The following is a 17,116-nucleotide window of genomic DNA, read 5'->3' on the forward strand; positions in this document are numbered from 1 at the left end:
TTCCTTAGGCTAGGAACTGATTGCTGCGCTCACCTGTGACCACCCAGCTTGAGACAACACACCTGCCACCTTGCTTTGTCCACCGAGACAGCAGACCTACCTGCTGTTTCCATCAATTGCTGTGCCAACAGAGTAGTCTCATGACTACTGTAAAAGGGACATTTCAATCATATGTGAAAGATCCTGTTTGGGGGTATATAACCACTCTGTGCACCCCACTTCTTCGGTGCCCTTTCTTCCTTCAGGAAGAAAGGCCCCGGGCCATGGTCCTCACATTTTAGCTCAGAATAAACTCTCTCAAATTTTCATTTATAGATTGGTTATGGATTATTTTCATTGACACTTGCAAGCACAACATCAGGCAAGTGAAAACACCCATGGGAACCCCTTTGCTCTTCTGGTAAAATCATGCTGCCATTGTGGAAAACAGTATGACAGTTTTTAAAAATTACAAAGTGTTACAATATGATCCAGCTTTTCCATTTCTAAGTATATACCCAAAAGAATTCAAAACATGGACTCAAACAGATACTTGTATATCTGTGTTCTTGAAGCATTATTCACAGTAGCCAAAAGGTGAAAGGAACCCAAGTGCTCATCAATGGATGAATGGATGAACAAAATGTGGTATACACACACATCTGAATATTATTCAGCTTTAAAAAGAAATGAAATTCTGACACATGCTACAACTTGGGTGAACCTCGAGGACATTATGGTAAGTGAAACAAGCCAGTTGAGAAAAGGACAAAAACTGTATGATTCCACTGGTATGAGGTACCAAGAATGGTCAGATTCATAGAGACATCAGGACAGTGGTTGTGGGGGCAAGGGCAGTGGACTGTTGGTGTTTAATAGGGTAGAGTTGCAGTTTTGCAGGATGAAGAGTTGTGGAGATTGGTTTCACAATGTCAGTGTGCTTCACACTATGAACTATACACTTAAATATGGATAAGATGTAACTTGTATGGAGTAAATATAGAAGGTGGTCAAAAGCTACACACTTCCTGTTATAAAATAAATCAGTCACAGGGATGTAATGTACAGCATGGTGACTATAGTTAACACTACTGAATTGTATACTTAAAATTTCCTAAGGGAGTAGATCTTGAAAGTTCTAAACACAAGAAAAAAATTATAACTACATGTGGTGGTGCATCTTAACTAGATTTATTGTGGTACACCTGAAACGAATATAATAATACATGTCAATTATATCTCAAGTAAAAAAAAAAAAGAATGAAGTATTGATACATGCTACAACATGGAATTCCCTGAAAAAATTATACCAAGTGAATGAAATCAAACACAAAGACCACATATATTTCCATTCATCTGAAAGTCAACAAATACGGCAATGTATAGACACAGAAAATAGATTAGCGGTTGTCTGGGGCTGGCGCTTGGAGGAGCTAGGTGTGTTGCCGAACCTGATGTGAGTTCGCTCACCCATTGTGCAGCAAGCCAATCTCTGACACTGTGTGTGGTGGAAGAAAGTAGGAATTTTATTTTTGCACAGCGCTGAGCAAGCAGAGAGGGCAGCTAAGGCTCAAATCCCAAACTCCCCAAAAAGCTAAAAGGAAGAGTTTTTATTTGGGGTTTTAGGTAGGGGAGGGGGAGCATATGGCCTTGCTGGTCGGTGCTTTCCCACCAGCCTGTCTTTGGCCTTGAGACACTTGCAGAGAGGAGGGAGGCTGTGACCTTGCTGGTCAGCAGCTTTCCCACCAGCCTGTATCTCTTTGCGGGAGGAGATAGTCCAGGTGCTTGTCCTTGAGGGTGTCTATCTCCCTGGAGGATAGTGGATTCTGGAGCCAGGAAGCCAGAGAGTAAGCAGGGAATGAGTGTTTTAGTTTTAACCCCATGTATGCCGGGTTTAATGTGGGGAAACTGACATGAGGGTCGATATCAGGTGGGCAGATAGGGCAGTGGTAAATTAAGGGTAAAGGCATTTTTTTTAGATGATGGAAGTGTCCTGAAATTGACTGTGGTGATAATTGCACATATCTGTGAATATACTGAAGACCATGAGTTGTAGACAATAAGGGGTGCGTTGTATAGGATGTGTATTGTTTCTCAAATAAGTGGATAAATGCGTTAGGAGTTTCGCAACGCAAATGAGTTTTGCAATCCAATCTCTTACGCATATGAGTGCTTTTCAGATACATCCCACATTGACATAACCTTTTCTTGATTTTTGTTGTATCAGTCCAAATAGGAATTGAATTCCCTTAGGGATACTATAGCCTTCACACTTCAAAGTTCTCTCAGGATACATTCAAACAATGATCTAAAGTAAATTTCCCTCCAGGGTAAAACGTACACCTGAGAATTGCATGAACACACCTCACATCTTGTGGTTAGACTGAGAAGAGACCTTGCGCCCAGCTGCGGCTGCGGTTCCAACTTCCCATCAGAGCTAAGGGGTTGGGAGGCCAGAGGATTCCTTAAAGTCTGACACGAGTGGGGTTGGGGAAGCGCTGGGTGGAAGACTCAAGGCTGTCAACAGAGATCAAAGTGGAGCCAGACTAATTATTACGCACCGTGAGTTGACTATGAGGTGTCTGTGTTTGCAAAAGGTCACAGTTCCTCGAGCGGCCGGCCTCCTGGCATCGCCATTTCAATGGAAAAGTCCCCGGAGAGGACAAAGTCCAGCTCCAGGTCAGCTCAGACACCTGACCCCCGACCCGCTGTCACTCAGGAGCGAGAGGGAGGGGCCTTCAGGACTGTCCAATCAGAGCCGGCTCTGGGGCAGATGGGCGGGGCGACGCTCCGCAGCCACCTCCGGCTTCCTCTCGCTCCACAATCCTGCCGAAGGCGGATCGCCTGCCCTTAAAGTGTCCACGGTGCTCTGCCGCGGACTCCGTGGCGCTGTGACCTGTACCGAGTCGTAGGGAGGACGCCGGGGGACCCACGAGCCTCAGCAATGGTGAGAGTTCAGCCCCGGAGGAGGAGGGGCTGGTGGGAAGCGGCGGGGCGGGCCCGGCCTCCCGCGGTCCCCTCCGGGGTCTGCGGCCCCGAGTCCGCGGTGGCGCCGCTCGGCCCTCAGGCCCCTCCGGCCGCAGCGTGGGGGCGGGGCCGGCAGCCGGGCCCCGGGCGTCCTGTGGTCCCTGCGCGCGGCGACTTGGGCCGGAGCGTCTCTGGGCGGCTGTGCGCCCGCAGCCCCGCGTGTCGCAGACGGTGCGGGGCCCGCGGGAGGGCCCGCAGGACAGTCGGGCCTCGGTCTCCGGGGTCCGTGCGCGGAGGGGCTGCGGTCTGTGGGGCCCCAGGGCCTCCTTTCTCCTCGGAGGGGACCCGTTTCCTCCCGAGTTTTCTAAGTGTTTGGGGAGCAGGGTCTCAAATCCACGACCCTGTCCCCCCAGCTCTTCCAGGACCGACAATAAATCCCTAAATTTCCAGATCTCTCCTCAGGTTCCCAAACGCCAACTTCCGGTTCCCGATTCACAGCATCATTATCAACCACAAACAGACCCGATCACTTTTCCGTAGTCAGTGGGCGGCTCTTTTAAGAGGGTTTGTTCCTCGTTCGTGGACGTTTTTCTTGAGAGAAAGTAGCGCATCCCCCTGGAGGCGCGTGGTGCGAGCTCCTCCCGCCTCTCCTGCAGGCTGCGTCCTGGGCGCGGACGCGCAGCTGGCAGTCCTTTGCTGCAGGTTCCTCTTGAGAAACTTCTCCGGGCAATCTGTCCTGTCAGCACCGCCCCTCCCTGGTGTTGTCATCCTGAAAAGATGGGTTCACTTTTAGTCTCAGTTTTTCAATGAATTGCAAAGTTGATTACAGTTGAAACTGTAAGTTGATTGAGAGAGAGGATGTGAGGACAGGAAGAAAATTCTGGAAATAAATAGAATTTTTATTCGTTTTGGGCAAGAGAACCTCAAGATGTGAGATAAATGTATTGAAGTTCTCAGGTAAATATTTCATTTTCAGATCAGATTTTGAATGTGCATGTTGCCAGAGAACATAGAAATTTAAAGGCTAAAGCAATGGAATTCCTATTTTAATTGATGTGAGGGGAACTCCGGAAGCTTACGTAAATCTTTGAAAATCCACCTATATTTAAACAGCTAAACTCAAACCCCCAATACTTTATAATATGCTGCTCATTCCTGAAAACACCCCAGTGTGAGAGAGAGGGGAAGGACAAACTAGGATGCTGCTTGTCCTTTTAGTTAGAAAGAGATTTCAAAATTTTCATTTTGAATGGTTTACACTTTTGTAACCTATAGTGTTTAGAGTAATTAAATCTCAGAAACATTTCTTATTTTTAACTTTTCTTAGAAGAGTTAAAATTCAATAAAAGACTGTTAAACAGGAAAATATAGTTTACATAAATTTGTTTATTTGAAATAAATGTGTAAGACAGCAAAGTCCAACTCAAGATTCACTGCCAACATATGCTGGTCGCCTCCAGCGCTGTTACTCCAGCCACCCCCAAATACAGTTTTGATCATTTCTTGAGATTCCTGTTAGTGTTTCTTTATGTAAATCAGTCAATCGAGAATGCATATTTTTCTTACCCACTTTGTCCTTGTAATGAGCAGTGAGACTCCACATTTTTGGGTGACTGCTCACAGCTTAAGCCTCACCCACCCTCTTCCCTTGTGCCCGCACCTGGACAAGCTGAGGAGGAAGCCTGAGTGCTCTCTCCTCTAGAGCAGGCAGGAGATTGCCACCACCCCAGCCCCTGCCTGTGTGCAGAGCTCTTGCCCCGGCCCCACCCCCAGGCCCAGTGAAGCCCCAGGCCAGGCTCCATTCCTTGCTTTCTGAGCCCTGTCAGAGCTGCCTGAGAGGCCGGCCCTGCCCTCCCCCTCCCCTCAGACCTGTGTTATGTGAGTCCTGAGCCTTTTCCTGCCCTCTGTGTGTGTATGTGTGTCTGTGCCACATGGGTCTGAGTCTCAACAAGGGAACCACCCCTCTGCAGGTGACCATAACAGTTGGTGCCCTGAGCTGCATGTCCAGACATGACCCCCACCTGTGGGTCTGTCTTCTCTTGCTCTGACTTGCTCCCCTGCTCTGCTGCCTGGTGGCGGCATGCACTGTGGGCTGCTGCTTGCTGGGAGCTCGTGCTGTGAACTGTGCTGCCCCCTGTTGCATTGTTGACCCACCAAGCTCAGTTCTAGGTTCATCTGACCAGAGTGGGCAGTTTCAAGAATGTAAAGGCGTTTGGGAGCAGAACTGTGGGATTGGGGCCTCCTTAAATGAGTCCTGGGTCATATCTTTGCCAAGATTTATCTGTGTAGTTAGAGTGAAGCTGTGACAGCAGCTAGGTTGGCCTGAGATACTCCAGGGAAGGGGGTAGAAGACAGGGACTATACCCTGTGCGAGAGGTGGGTCCATCAGATGGTCACTCCTGAGAGAGCTGTCATTTAAAAGAAGAGAAGAGAGGGGGAAAGGCAGGCAGTAGGTGGCAGGCTGAGTCCACACCCTAACACCAGAGGACTCACCAGGCTCCTTCAATACCTCTGCTGCTGCCCCTGCCTCTACTGCCACAAAGATCCTGACCTTCAGGGTTAGAGGGGACAACATCCATGGCACCCCTGTGGCTTCAGCCCAGGATTTAAAGCCTATAAAGTAACCAGTTGTCATGGGGGAGGCTCCTAACCCTGATGGCACTGTTTTTTTTTGTTTTGTTTTTTTTATTAAGATTGTGATAGATTACAATCTTGTGAGATTTCAGTTGTACATTATTGTTAGTAATGTTGTGGGTACACCACTTCACCCTTTGTGCCCTCCCCCCACCTCCCCTTTTCCCTGGTAACTACCAATCCGTTCTCCCTGTCTATATGTTAACTTTCACCTATAAGTGGGGTCATATAGAGTTCATCTTTCTCTGTCTGGTTTATTTCACTTAACATAATACCCTCAAGGTCTGATGGCACTGTTTTGAGGCTCTTGGGTGGAAACAAATTTATAAATAGCAGGGTAGGGAGGCACTTCCTCCCCTGAAGTGTATCCCGTCATGAAGAAAATAAAACAGGAAAGATCAGCAGGAAGGAAACAATAGATAAAACACTGAAACAAAGGTCCAAATCTGACTCAGTTGGAAATCCAAAATATACTGAAAGAATTTACATAGCAAAACAGATAGAGGTACAACACAGGGTCTGAATTAATTTTGCTGTCTGATGTAATACACTAATTCAGAAAGCTTCAAGCAGTTCATCAATACTTGGTCTCAAATTACATTTATTTTTTTTTATTTTTTTTTATTTTTTTAAAGATTTTATTTTTTTCCTTTTTCTCCCCAAAGCCCCCCGGTACATAGTTGTATATTCTTAGTTGTGGGTCCGTCTAGTTGTGGTATGTGGGATGCCGCCTCAGCGTGGCTCAATGAATGGTGCCATGTCCGCGCCCAGGATTCGAACTGACGAAACACTGGGCCGCCTGCAGCGCAGCGCACGAACTTAACCACTCTGCCACGGGGCCGGCCCCTCAAATTACATTTATATCTGGGATCCCACTAATTTAAGCAAGTGTCCCCTGATGATTTTAGGGGTGTTAATGAATATAATATAGAGGACAAATAGGACAAATGTTTCATCTTTAGCCATCTGAACTAGGGCCTTCCCTAAATTCTCCATGGTCATAACACCCGTTGTCCTAAAGTATCCCATAGTGAGCTGGGAAGCTCTGATCCAATGAGCAAGAATTAAAATTAAATGAAGTCTCTGCCACTTACAAATTGGCTTGACAAATTGGGACCCAGGGACCTTACTCCACAAATAAAGTAGTTAGTATGGCCCAGTGTAAATTACCCAGGACCTTGAAGGATTGAAAACTGTACAGGAAACCTAATTAATGAAGGGTTGATTATTCCCAGTGCTTCTTTTAACAGCCTGATTTGTCCTGTTATTAAATCTGGAAAGAACGACTGACCCCTCAGAGTGGTTCACCTCAACTCGAGGCTGTGGATGCACCACACAGACCTCTGTCCCCAGTCCCCACAGTCTGGAAATTACTGACCACAGCTAATCAGCAGTTGATAAATATCCTGCTCTCACAGATTTGGCTGAGTCTGTTCTGTCCAGTCCTGTGTCCACAGCCTCTCAGCTGCACTTGGCCTTCCCTCTGAAGGGACGTGATGCCCCTTTACTGGGTTGTCCTCATGGATCTTCCACAGCTGTGCCCTCCCACAGTCATTGCAGGCAGGGTCTGAATTGCATCCTGGTGTGTCCAAGAACACGGGTACTCTGATGACATTCGGGACATGCAAATATTAAAAAAAGGAGCTCACAAAAAGTGGATGGGATATTGCCACACATAAAATGTGAGGCCCTTTTAACTTTAAGTTTCTGGAAATCGATAATCTGAGAACTGCTCCTTCTTTGACACTATGAAGAAAGAGCTATTGTTCCTCCTTGGGACCCACAACATCTGCTAGATTCTCTTGATATTTGGGAGGGAACATGTTCCTTGTTAACAAGTTTTACTGGAGCCCATTTGTGGTGTTAGTTGCAAATGTGCCACCTTGAATGGCACCCCTACCACAAAAGTCTGGAGACTCTCTTCAAATTGTCATACAACCCACACTCCTGTTAGTGCCCTCAGAGACTCCTTCACTATAGAGGCCTCAGTGACCTTCTATCATTATGGGTACCCCCATGGCGGGTATGTCATGGGGGTACCCATGATGGCCTTAAGTTGTCCATAGTCTTCTGATGCAAGAACCTGACCTAGGCCCCACACTATATGCCGTTAGAGCTGCAATGACCTCTACAATGCTATCCTTAGAGTAGATGGCCCTGAGCATGGGATCACCTATCCAGCAGTCCGTTTTTTAATTTTTTTTAAAGATTGGCACCTGAGCTAACATCTATTGCCAATCTCCTCCTCTTCCTCCCCCCTCCCTCCCCCTCCTCCTCCTCTTCTCCCCCACAAAGCCACCCAGTACATAGTTGTATATTCTAATTGTGAGTGCCTCTGGTTGTGCTATGTGGGATGCCACCTCAACATGACTTGATGAGCAGTGATGTGTCCGCGACCAGGATCCAAACCAGCAGAACCCTGGGCCACCAAAGCGGAGCACATGAACTTAACCACTCAGCCACGAGGCCAGCCCCCAGCAGACCGTTTTGACTTGGGACCTAGAAACAGCACTCCAGCTCAGCATGGGTACTGAGTCCCCCTGGAGACATGATGGAGCCAAACCTGGGCCCTCTGGGATATCCTACCTGCAGGAGCGGGTGGTCTTCCCTGTCCTCAGTCTCCTGCCAGGTGCCATGGTGTTGAAGGAGGTCACCCCTTTCCCAGACCCCCAGAGTCCCTGGGGACATCTTTAGGACTCCCTGAGTGAAAAGCAATGGGAGTTCATAGACTTTAGGGATGACATCACCACATTTGTACATGACGGAGCTCAGGCAGAGTTGCTGCTTTTCATGTCTTAATTGGGGCATCTCTGATGAAGGACTGGACCCAAGGGTCATCACATTGGCCATACATCAAGCAGTCATCTTAGCACTGACCAACAATGGGCTCCAGCTGCAGACATTACGGACTATGCGTGATTCCCTGGGAGTTGCCCCTTTGTGGTAAAAGGACTCGGAATCTCTTGCCTCACAGTTACCTACAATATAAATCAAAGTAACACTGGTCTCTACACATATGAAGGTCACTCCCAAAGCCCTGCTAGGACACTGTTTATCCACGTGGGAGCTCCAGACACTACTGATAAACGAAGGCACTCATTTCACTTCTCAGAAAATACAGCGCTGGGCTCTTAATAAGACCTTCAGTGGAAGTTTCCTCTCTTCCAGGTCTTGGGGTGCAGGCCTCATAGAGCACCATTATGGCTTATTGAAATAAGGTCATATTAGTGGAATGGAAGATGGTCTGTTTCTGTCATCAGTCAGTCATCAGGGTGAATATTAATGTGTCTGTCTTTATCTTTTTTTCCTAGTAGACTTGACTTTTTTTTAAGAGCAGTTTTAGGTTTACAGAAAAGTTGATCAGGAACTACAGTGATTTCCCATATAACCTCCACACAGTTTGCCCTATATTTCAGATCTTGTGTTATTAAAGTTTAAATTAGTGTTCACTCTGTGTTGTACAATCTCTGGGCCTTGGCTAATAAAATGACATGTCTCCGTCATTTCTGTATCATATGGAACACTTGCACTGTCCTAAAGATCTCCTGTGTTCCCCGTATTCATTTGTCCCTTCCTCCCCCAACACTCTGGCAAGAAATTATCTTTCAGTGTCTTACATTTGATCTTTTCCAGAATGTTACATGCTGGGAAACAAACAGTGTCTAGCCTCGTTAATATCGGCTTCTTTCACTTAGCAATATGGTTTTAAAATTTCTCCATGTCTTTTTGGGTTGACAACCTCAATTCTGTTCATCACTGAAGAATATTTTATCCTATGAATGTACCAGTGATTGTTCATCCATTCACCTATTGAAATTGTTTTGGTTACATCTTGGTCTTGCCAATTATACATAAAGCTCCTATAAACGTTCACGTGCAGGGCTTTTGTGATCATCGGTTTTCATCGGTCTTTTGGGTGAGTTCCAACCACGTGCTTGCTGCATCGTGTGGTAAGAGCAGGCCTAGTTTTAAGAAACTGCTTTTCTTCCAGAGTAGGCGTACCAGTCTCCATTCCCAGCAGCAGTGAATTCTTGGTGGTCTCCATCTCCACCATTGTTCCATGTTCTCAGTGTTTTTAATCTCAGCCATTGTTATTGTGTCTGGTGATATCTCTTTCTTCTTTAATTTGCAATTACCTAGTGACATACGATTTTGAGCATGTTTTCATGTGTTTACCATCTGTATATCATTATTGAAGTTTGTGTTCAGATCATTTGCCCATATCTAACTGAGTCGTTTCTCTTCTTTTTGAGGAGTTTTAAGAATTCTTTGGATGTTTGGGTACCAGTCCTTTATAAGATAAGTGATTTTCAAAGATTTTCTGCCATTTGTGGTTTGTATTTTTGTTCTCTGAACACTGGAGCTTTTGATTTTAATGAAAAGAAACCGCTTTTTTTCTATCTTGGATCTTACTTTTGGCATTGTATAAAAATTCATCACCAAACCCAAGGTACCTGAATTTTCTCCTATTTTATCTTTTAGGACTATTATAGTTTTTCATTTTATACTAAGATCCATGATTCATTTTGAATTAATTTTTGTGAAAAATGTAAAGTCTGTGTCTAGGTTCTTTTTTTGCAGGTGGATGGCTAGTTTTTCTGGCATTATTTGTTGAAAAGACTGTTTTCCCATGGAATTGCCTTTTGCCCTTTGTCAAAGATGAGTTTGCTATATTTGTGTGTATCTCTAGGAAAGCAGTTAACTTTTGAATATTAACAGTCTTTCAGCCTTTTATCTTTTCAACCTTCCTCTACACTATTCTTCGTTCAAGGAGTTTTCTTTGTTATTGGAGATTAAGATTTTTTTCCATAGACAATCTTGTGCCACAAGGACAGTTTTATTTCTTCCCAATCTGTGTACCTTTTATTTCCTTTTTGTGTCTAATTGTATTAGCTAATTATTCCAGTACAGGTTGACTAGGAGTGGTGAGAGGGCACATCCTTCCCTTCCTCCTGATGTTGCTGGAAAGCATCTAGTTCCTTCAGTGTAGTCCACTAATATTGAACAAGAGCCCAGCTGATGTGGAGGGAGGTGTGGGCAGAGGGGAAGCATTCTCCAGTCTAGTGGTTGGGTCTCAAGCTTTTAGTGAGCCTGTGTCCCTGGGGTTGACCTTCTGTAATATAAGAAGAAGGATATTTACTCTGTATCTTCAGTTCCTAGCAAAAACCTCTGAAGCCCTCGGAATTCCTTGAATCATGAGGGTGATAGAGTGTCTTTTGTTTTAATGAGGTAACTCTGGGCCAGCTCCTAGATGGCTTCAGGATAGGGGTTGGACACCAGAAACACCAAGCCTTGATTAGAGGCTGGGAATTTCAGCCCCAGCTCCCAGCCCCTGTGGAGAGGAGAGGGGCTGGAGACTGGGTTTATCACCAATGGCCAGTGATTTAATAAATTGTACCCATGTGATGAAACCTCCATCAGAACCCTTAAAGACGGAATTCAGAGCGTTTCTGGGCTGGTGACCACATCCAGGTGCTGGGAGGGTGGAGTGTCCAGAGAGGATGTGGAATCTCTGCAGCCCCCTCCACCTCCGCTTCCCTCACCCATACCACCGCCCTAGTTTGCCCTATGCCTCTCTCTCTTTTGTCTGTTCCTGAGCTTTGTCCTTTCCACTAAACCAGTAGTAGTAAGGAAAGCAGTTGGTTGAGGTCTCAGAATCATTTCAGTAAATTACCAAATGTACTGAGGTGTTGAGAGGATCTGTGAACCTGTAGATGGCTGAGTAGAAATGTTGGTAGCCTGGGCGCCCCATCTGTGGTTTGCACCTAAAGAAGGGGCAGTCTGTGGGACTAAGCTCTTATCCTGTGGAGTCTGACGTGAACTCTGGGTGGTTAGTGTTAGGACTGAACTGAACTGTTGGACACCTCTTTGGTGATGTAACATTGGAGAAGTGGCATTGGGAACAGACCCCAAATGTTTGATGTCAGGAGGGGAAAAAAACTTTTCATCCTCACAATTACCACCTTTGAGAGAAAAGAAGGCTCGAAGAGTCTCAGGTTGGCTATTTCAGTACCCCCTCATCACTTAGGCTCTGGGAAGACCCCAGTCAGTTATGCTCTTGTGAAGTAGGCTGTTTTTAGGACATGCCTTGATAAGAACAGAATATTTTCATATTTTTTAAGTTGCTCCTTTTTTGACTTTCTTTCTCATTTTGGAGACAGTGGTTTAGCCTGTGACCTTGGTTCTCTGATGGAAGAGTTGTTGATTTCAAGTTTCTTGGCTTTTTTGTTTTGAGAACTGGAATCTGGCTTCTGAACTCCTTGCCTGACAGACCTGAGACCAGAAGCATCTGACTTTTTTTTTCCAGTTTTATTGAGAAGAAATTGACATACATGAGTATATAAAGTTAAGGTGTGCAACTTGATGGTTTGATTTACACATGTTATGAAATGATTACCACAGTAGATCAGTTAACATCCATCTTCTCATATAGGAAAAAATAGAAAAGAGAAGCAAAGAATAAAGAAAATAAATTTTCTCTTTTCGAGGAGAACTCTTAGGATTTACTCTAACAGCTGTCCTATATATCATGGAGCAGCGTTAGCTATAGCTGTCGTGTCGTACATTACATCCCTCGTACTTATTTATCGTATAACCGGAAGTTAGAACTTTTTGACCACCTTCCTCCAGTAGCCCCTCCCTTCACCCTCCACCTCTCATACCCACAATTCTGATCTCATTTTCTGTGGGTTATTCCGCATACAAGTGAGATCATAAAGTATTTGTCTTTGTCTGACATTTCACTTAGCATAATGGCTTCAAGTTTCATGCATGTTTTCACAAATGGTAAGATTTCCTTGTTTTTTATGGCTAATCTCCATTGGATACATATATATATATATATACACTATATGTATATATACACTGTATATATATATGTGTGTGTATATACCACAACTTCTGTATCCATTCATCCATTGATGGATTTGTATCTTCTCTATGGCAGGCAGAGGCCTCAGTGAGTGAGGATGCCCTCATCAATCATTGTCTTCCCACCATCCAATACATGTTAAACACTGTTGGAGCAACGGCTCGTGTGTTAATGCAAACAATGGACAGCAATACCAAAAGTCCTGCATTCTTGGGATTACCAGCAGTGGTTCTCCATAGAGATAAAGGCATAGACAGTTCATCTTCATTTTAGCTGTGGTTAAATGTTTTACTGCATGTGCTATTTGATCACGATCCAGGTACATGGGTATCTGGAGCTCAAGACTACCATTGCGTTGGGCCATGTGTATTTGTGATATTTACATTTCTGTTTAACTCATTTGAAAGGATTTGAATTTGCCTTCTGATTCAGCGTATCATTTTGCTGCTATTCAGACTGAGTGACACAATTTGTACCCCATGAAACCTTGAGATTTCTTCCAGTGTAAGGAACGGTTCTGGTCATCTGCACAGTTGTAGCCCATCACGTGTTTTCCTAGGAGTAGAATGATATCTGTGCAAGTTCAATGTGATTTCCTGGTTAACACACTAAGAAGAGCTATGAATGTTTAGAGGGTATTGATCTAAGCGATAACTGAGGTGAGCTGTAGACACACACAGTATCATTTTGAGTAATATCCTGTGTGGTGGCAAAGGAGGTAAATTTGACACCCTCAAACTGGGAAATTTTCTGTGCTTTTTTGTAAGAGGAGTAGCTGGGAGGTTTTTGTTTCAATGATGCACAAAGCCCCCAAAGCCCATTTTTGCTGTTTTGATGGATCATTTCCATACGTTTACATTTCCAGGAGATGTTATGGAAGACTGAGTATGTGTATGTCCTTAAAATCTGGAATGCTGTTTCATTTGGTGCCTAACTGCCCTGGTAGCACCTCCCTCACCATGTTGGATTGAATTGATGTGAGCAGACAAATCCTTGACTTCTTTCTGATTGTATTAATCATGTATCTTATTTTCTGTCTCTTAAGATGTTTGGAGATCTTTAGGGGGCCTCTCAGACATAGGGAGACCCTGCCCCTCCCAGGGGCACCTCATTCCACGTTGGCAGTGGACAGCTTGTCTGGAGCAGGCCTCTCGTGCATACTGCCCAATCCAGTGCCCTGTCCCTACAGACCTCCTTATCTGCCTCTCACACGCCAGACAGTGTTCCCTGCCCTAAACCCACCCAGGGCCAGGAACCAGATGACAGGACCGTCCCTAGGTCCCAAAGGCTGCTGGGTTTGTTCAAAGCAGCCAGTCCTGAGCTCACATTTCCTGTGGCCCCAAATGAAGGCTGTGGCCTAGGTTTGTGTCCCCCTCCTGATTCTGTCTCCTGGGCAAACCCGATGCAGCCCCTGTGACTCAACTTGGCATAGCAGGCCCTCTTTGGAAATGTAAGTAATAAAAATCTTTCAATGACATTGGCCTGTCCATGTTGTTACTTAATCACCTCCATAAATTAAAATCTCAAGGGTACAAATTGGACACTGATCCTGAGGAGAAAGTGTTCAGTGAAGATGGTGGAGCCACCGTGGGAGGACGGAGTGAGGTCTGTGGGAATGTGAGTCCACAGCAGAGCTGATGTTTCCCAAGGAGCCTGCAGCAGGGGACATGGGGGCTGAGCGAGGAGAGGCTCACCTTTGGTCCCCTCACTGAGCTCACAATAGAAAAGCAAAGTGACAAAGGGACAGTTCATGATGAGGGAGTTTCTGGACGCTTTTATAGCAGTGAACGGGGCTGGAACATCATGACTGAAGCCATTTTGGGCCCTGACTGGCCTCCAGTCTCCCATGTTGTGTTTTTTGTAGAGATGTCCTGTTTGTACTCAGGAAGGGTGAAATCCCTTCCCCATCTGGAGGAGCTGAGACCCTCTGTTTGGGGATTGGTTTGGGAGCCAGGAAACACCCCTCTACCAGGTAGGATGGGGGTGAGAACAATGCTCTTTGTGAAGACCTGGGCCTGTGATGAGGATTTTGTAAAGCTGCCATGTGAGTGTGTGTGTGTGTCTGTCTCTCTGTGAGCCCCAGTTTGTAAGAAGTATTGGTGTGACAGCCTTGTGGTAGGTGCTTTGGTGAACAAAGCAGAGAAAATATCCCCTCTGCTTTAAACCTGACATTTTAGGAGAGAAGAAAGAAGATATATAAGTCAAATTATACCATGTGTCTGATGATTGGCCCTCAAGAGTAGAGAAAAGTGGGGAGGAGTGCGGAGGGCCTGGGCTCTGTGTGTCTGTGGGAACGTTTGTGTGTCTGAGCCATTAACTCTGAGGGTTTGTGTCTGTGTGTGTCCTCCTACCTGTGCCATGACAAAGTCTGTGTGATGTTGTAAGTCTGTCTGTGGAGCTATGTGTGTGTGTCCTTTGAAATCTGGAGTGGTTGGTTTTCCCATGTTCTTTTTCTTTTTAAGATTTTATTTTTCCTTTTTCTTCCCAAAGCCCCCCGGTACATAGTTGTGTATTTTCAGTTGTGAGTCCTTCTAGCTGTGGTATGTGGGATGCTGCCTCAGCGTCGCCTGATGTGTAGTGCCATGTCTGCGGCCAGGATTCGAACCGGGGAAACCCTGGGCTGCTGAAGCAGAGCGCGCGAACTTAACCACTTGGCCACCGGGCCGGCCCCGGTTTTCCCATGGTCTTGCCTAACTGCCCTGGTAGCGCTTTTCTTACCACGGTGGGTGGAGCTGGTGAGAGCAGACATCTGTGTCTTCTCTCTGATCTGAGAGAGAAAGCCCACAGTCCTTCACCATCAAGAGTGACGTCAGCTGTGGGTTCTTCACTGATGCTTTATTTCAGGGTGAGGGAGTTGACTGAGGGAGTTTCTCCTAGTTTCCTGAGTGTTTTCCTTGTGAAGGGCTGTTGAACTTGGTCTAATGCTTGTTTGTCTCTATTGAGATGATCTATAGTTTTTGACATTGATACCATTAATGGTTTCTTATGTTAATTCATTTTCACATATAAAACCAACATTTCTTTCCTGGGTTAAAGCCCACACGGTCGTGGTATTTAGGTCCTTTTATATATTGCTGGATTCAGTGCACTAGTGTTTTGTTGAGGATTTTTTTCACCTATATTAAAAAGAGGTATTTGTACTGTATTACAATGTATATAGTATAAAATTGTCTTCTGCCTCGTATACTATGTGTCTTTTTGTGTATATCTATATATATTGAGAGAGTATGTAGAATACAGTACATATATATTTATATATATGGCACATGTAGTATATAACCTGTATATAGTATGTGTCTTGTATAGAATAGTATTATACGTAATTAGTATATGTTATATATAAGTAGAATATATTATATGCAATTAACATGTATAATTAGTTTTATAGTGTATAGTGTAGTGTTATACTTTTACAGATGGTATTACAGTCTTATCAGTCTGTAGCATTGTGGGTATCATTACCGTGTCTGTTCAGAGTGACTCCAATAAGCCATCCTCATCCTCCCATAGGAACATAGGGGCACCTACCTCACTGTCTTGATACTCCAAAGCCTGTCCTTCTCCACTCTGTTTCTTTTCTCTCTTTCTGAGTGCAGCTGAGGTATCAGTATGTGTCTCAGAAATTGTAACTAATTTATCACCCTGAGCGTTGAAGTGAGGCTCTGTGGTTTGATGTTTAGTACGTGCCGAGACATGTGTGACCTTCTTATGCATTTGAGTGCTTATGAGCAAGATTATCCCAGAGCACTTTCTCTCAAAGGGTGACCTTGGATAAGGAGCTCATGTTGTTCTTGTTGCCAGGCAGCTAGACCATTGGCAATGACCTACATATCTGTAAAAATGTGAAGATGAGGTTGACTGTTGGCCAGGGCATCTCCCAGCATAACTGCCTGGAGTTTGACTAATCCTCCTGATTATTAGGTCCTGTCTTTGGTCCGGGACGGCCTGGTTAGGGACAGTAGCAGCAAGTCTCCAGCGTTCTTCGTCGCACATGCTGGTGGGACAGCACCGTTGATGTGAAAATAGGTGCAGGATTTATTTTTACATGAACAGGAAAGCAAACCATGTTTTGTAATGTCAACCACTTAACGTTTGCATATCAAAGGGAAGAAAAAAATATATGCTTTAAATTGCTTCTTCTATATAAATGCTGAAGACTTACAAGACATGAATTACACTGTTAGCTACATGAGCATGGGGAATCTAGATGCCAATGCTAGAATTCATGTCAGGAGCAGCCTTCAGGCCTGCTTTTAAATCTCAGGCTCAGTTTTTGAAACTTGATGTTCACAATAAACGATTCATGATAATCAAAAAAATAAATGTGTATGAACCATATCTTATATTTAATAGTGTTGAATAACAAAAATTCAACCGAGAAGGTTTTAAAGATCTAATTGCTTTATTGAGCCATCACTTGGGCAGCATCCCTTCTATGAAGTAGAGAGGAGCTCCATATGACTCCAGAAAGGAAAAGCTTTTAAAGGCAGGACGAGGAAGTCATAGGTAGGAGAAAGGATTATTTTATGCATGGTTACCTCAGTTTGGGGACACAAGGGTCTTGTTAGGTGGATGACCTCATCTTCCTTTGGCGGATGGAGAGGCCCATGTAGCAGATTGCCTCATTGGTGCTGACCAGAAAATCCTAGACTGACCATTTAGACT

At 44.9% G+C, this 17,116-nt stretch overlaps 1 protein-coding gene across 3 annotated transcripts in view; it reads left to right on the plus strand.

Moving 5' to 3' along the window:
• The first annotated feature begins 2,764 nt into the window (after positions 1-2,764).
• LOC124233280 (zinc finger protein 709-like) overlaps positions 2,765-17,116 on the plus strand; it is a 41,568-nt gene continuing 27,216 nt past the window's right edge. For 2 of the 3 annotated variants that reach the window (XM_046650449.1, XM_046650450.1), the window contains exon 1: positions 2,766-2,926. Coding sequence is in view for 1 of the 3 variants with exons in the window: in XM_046650450.1 (XP_046506406.1) it covers positions 2,924-2,926 (3 nt within the window). In the remaining 2 variants the exon portion in view is untranslated. Of the gene's footprint in view, positions 2,927-17,116 lie in introns of all 3 variants that reach the window. The other variant, XM_046650448.1, reaches the window with a different exon arrangement.

This window comes from Equus quagga, unplaced genomic scaffold (assembly GCF_021613505.1).
Source record: "Equus quagga isolate Etosha38 unplaced genomic scaffold, UCLA_HA_Equagga_1.0 182123_RagTag, whole genome shotgun sequence".
Lineage (NCBI taxonomy): Eukaryota > Metazoa > Chordata > Mammalia > Perissodactyla > Equidae > Equus > Equus quagga.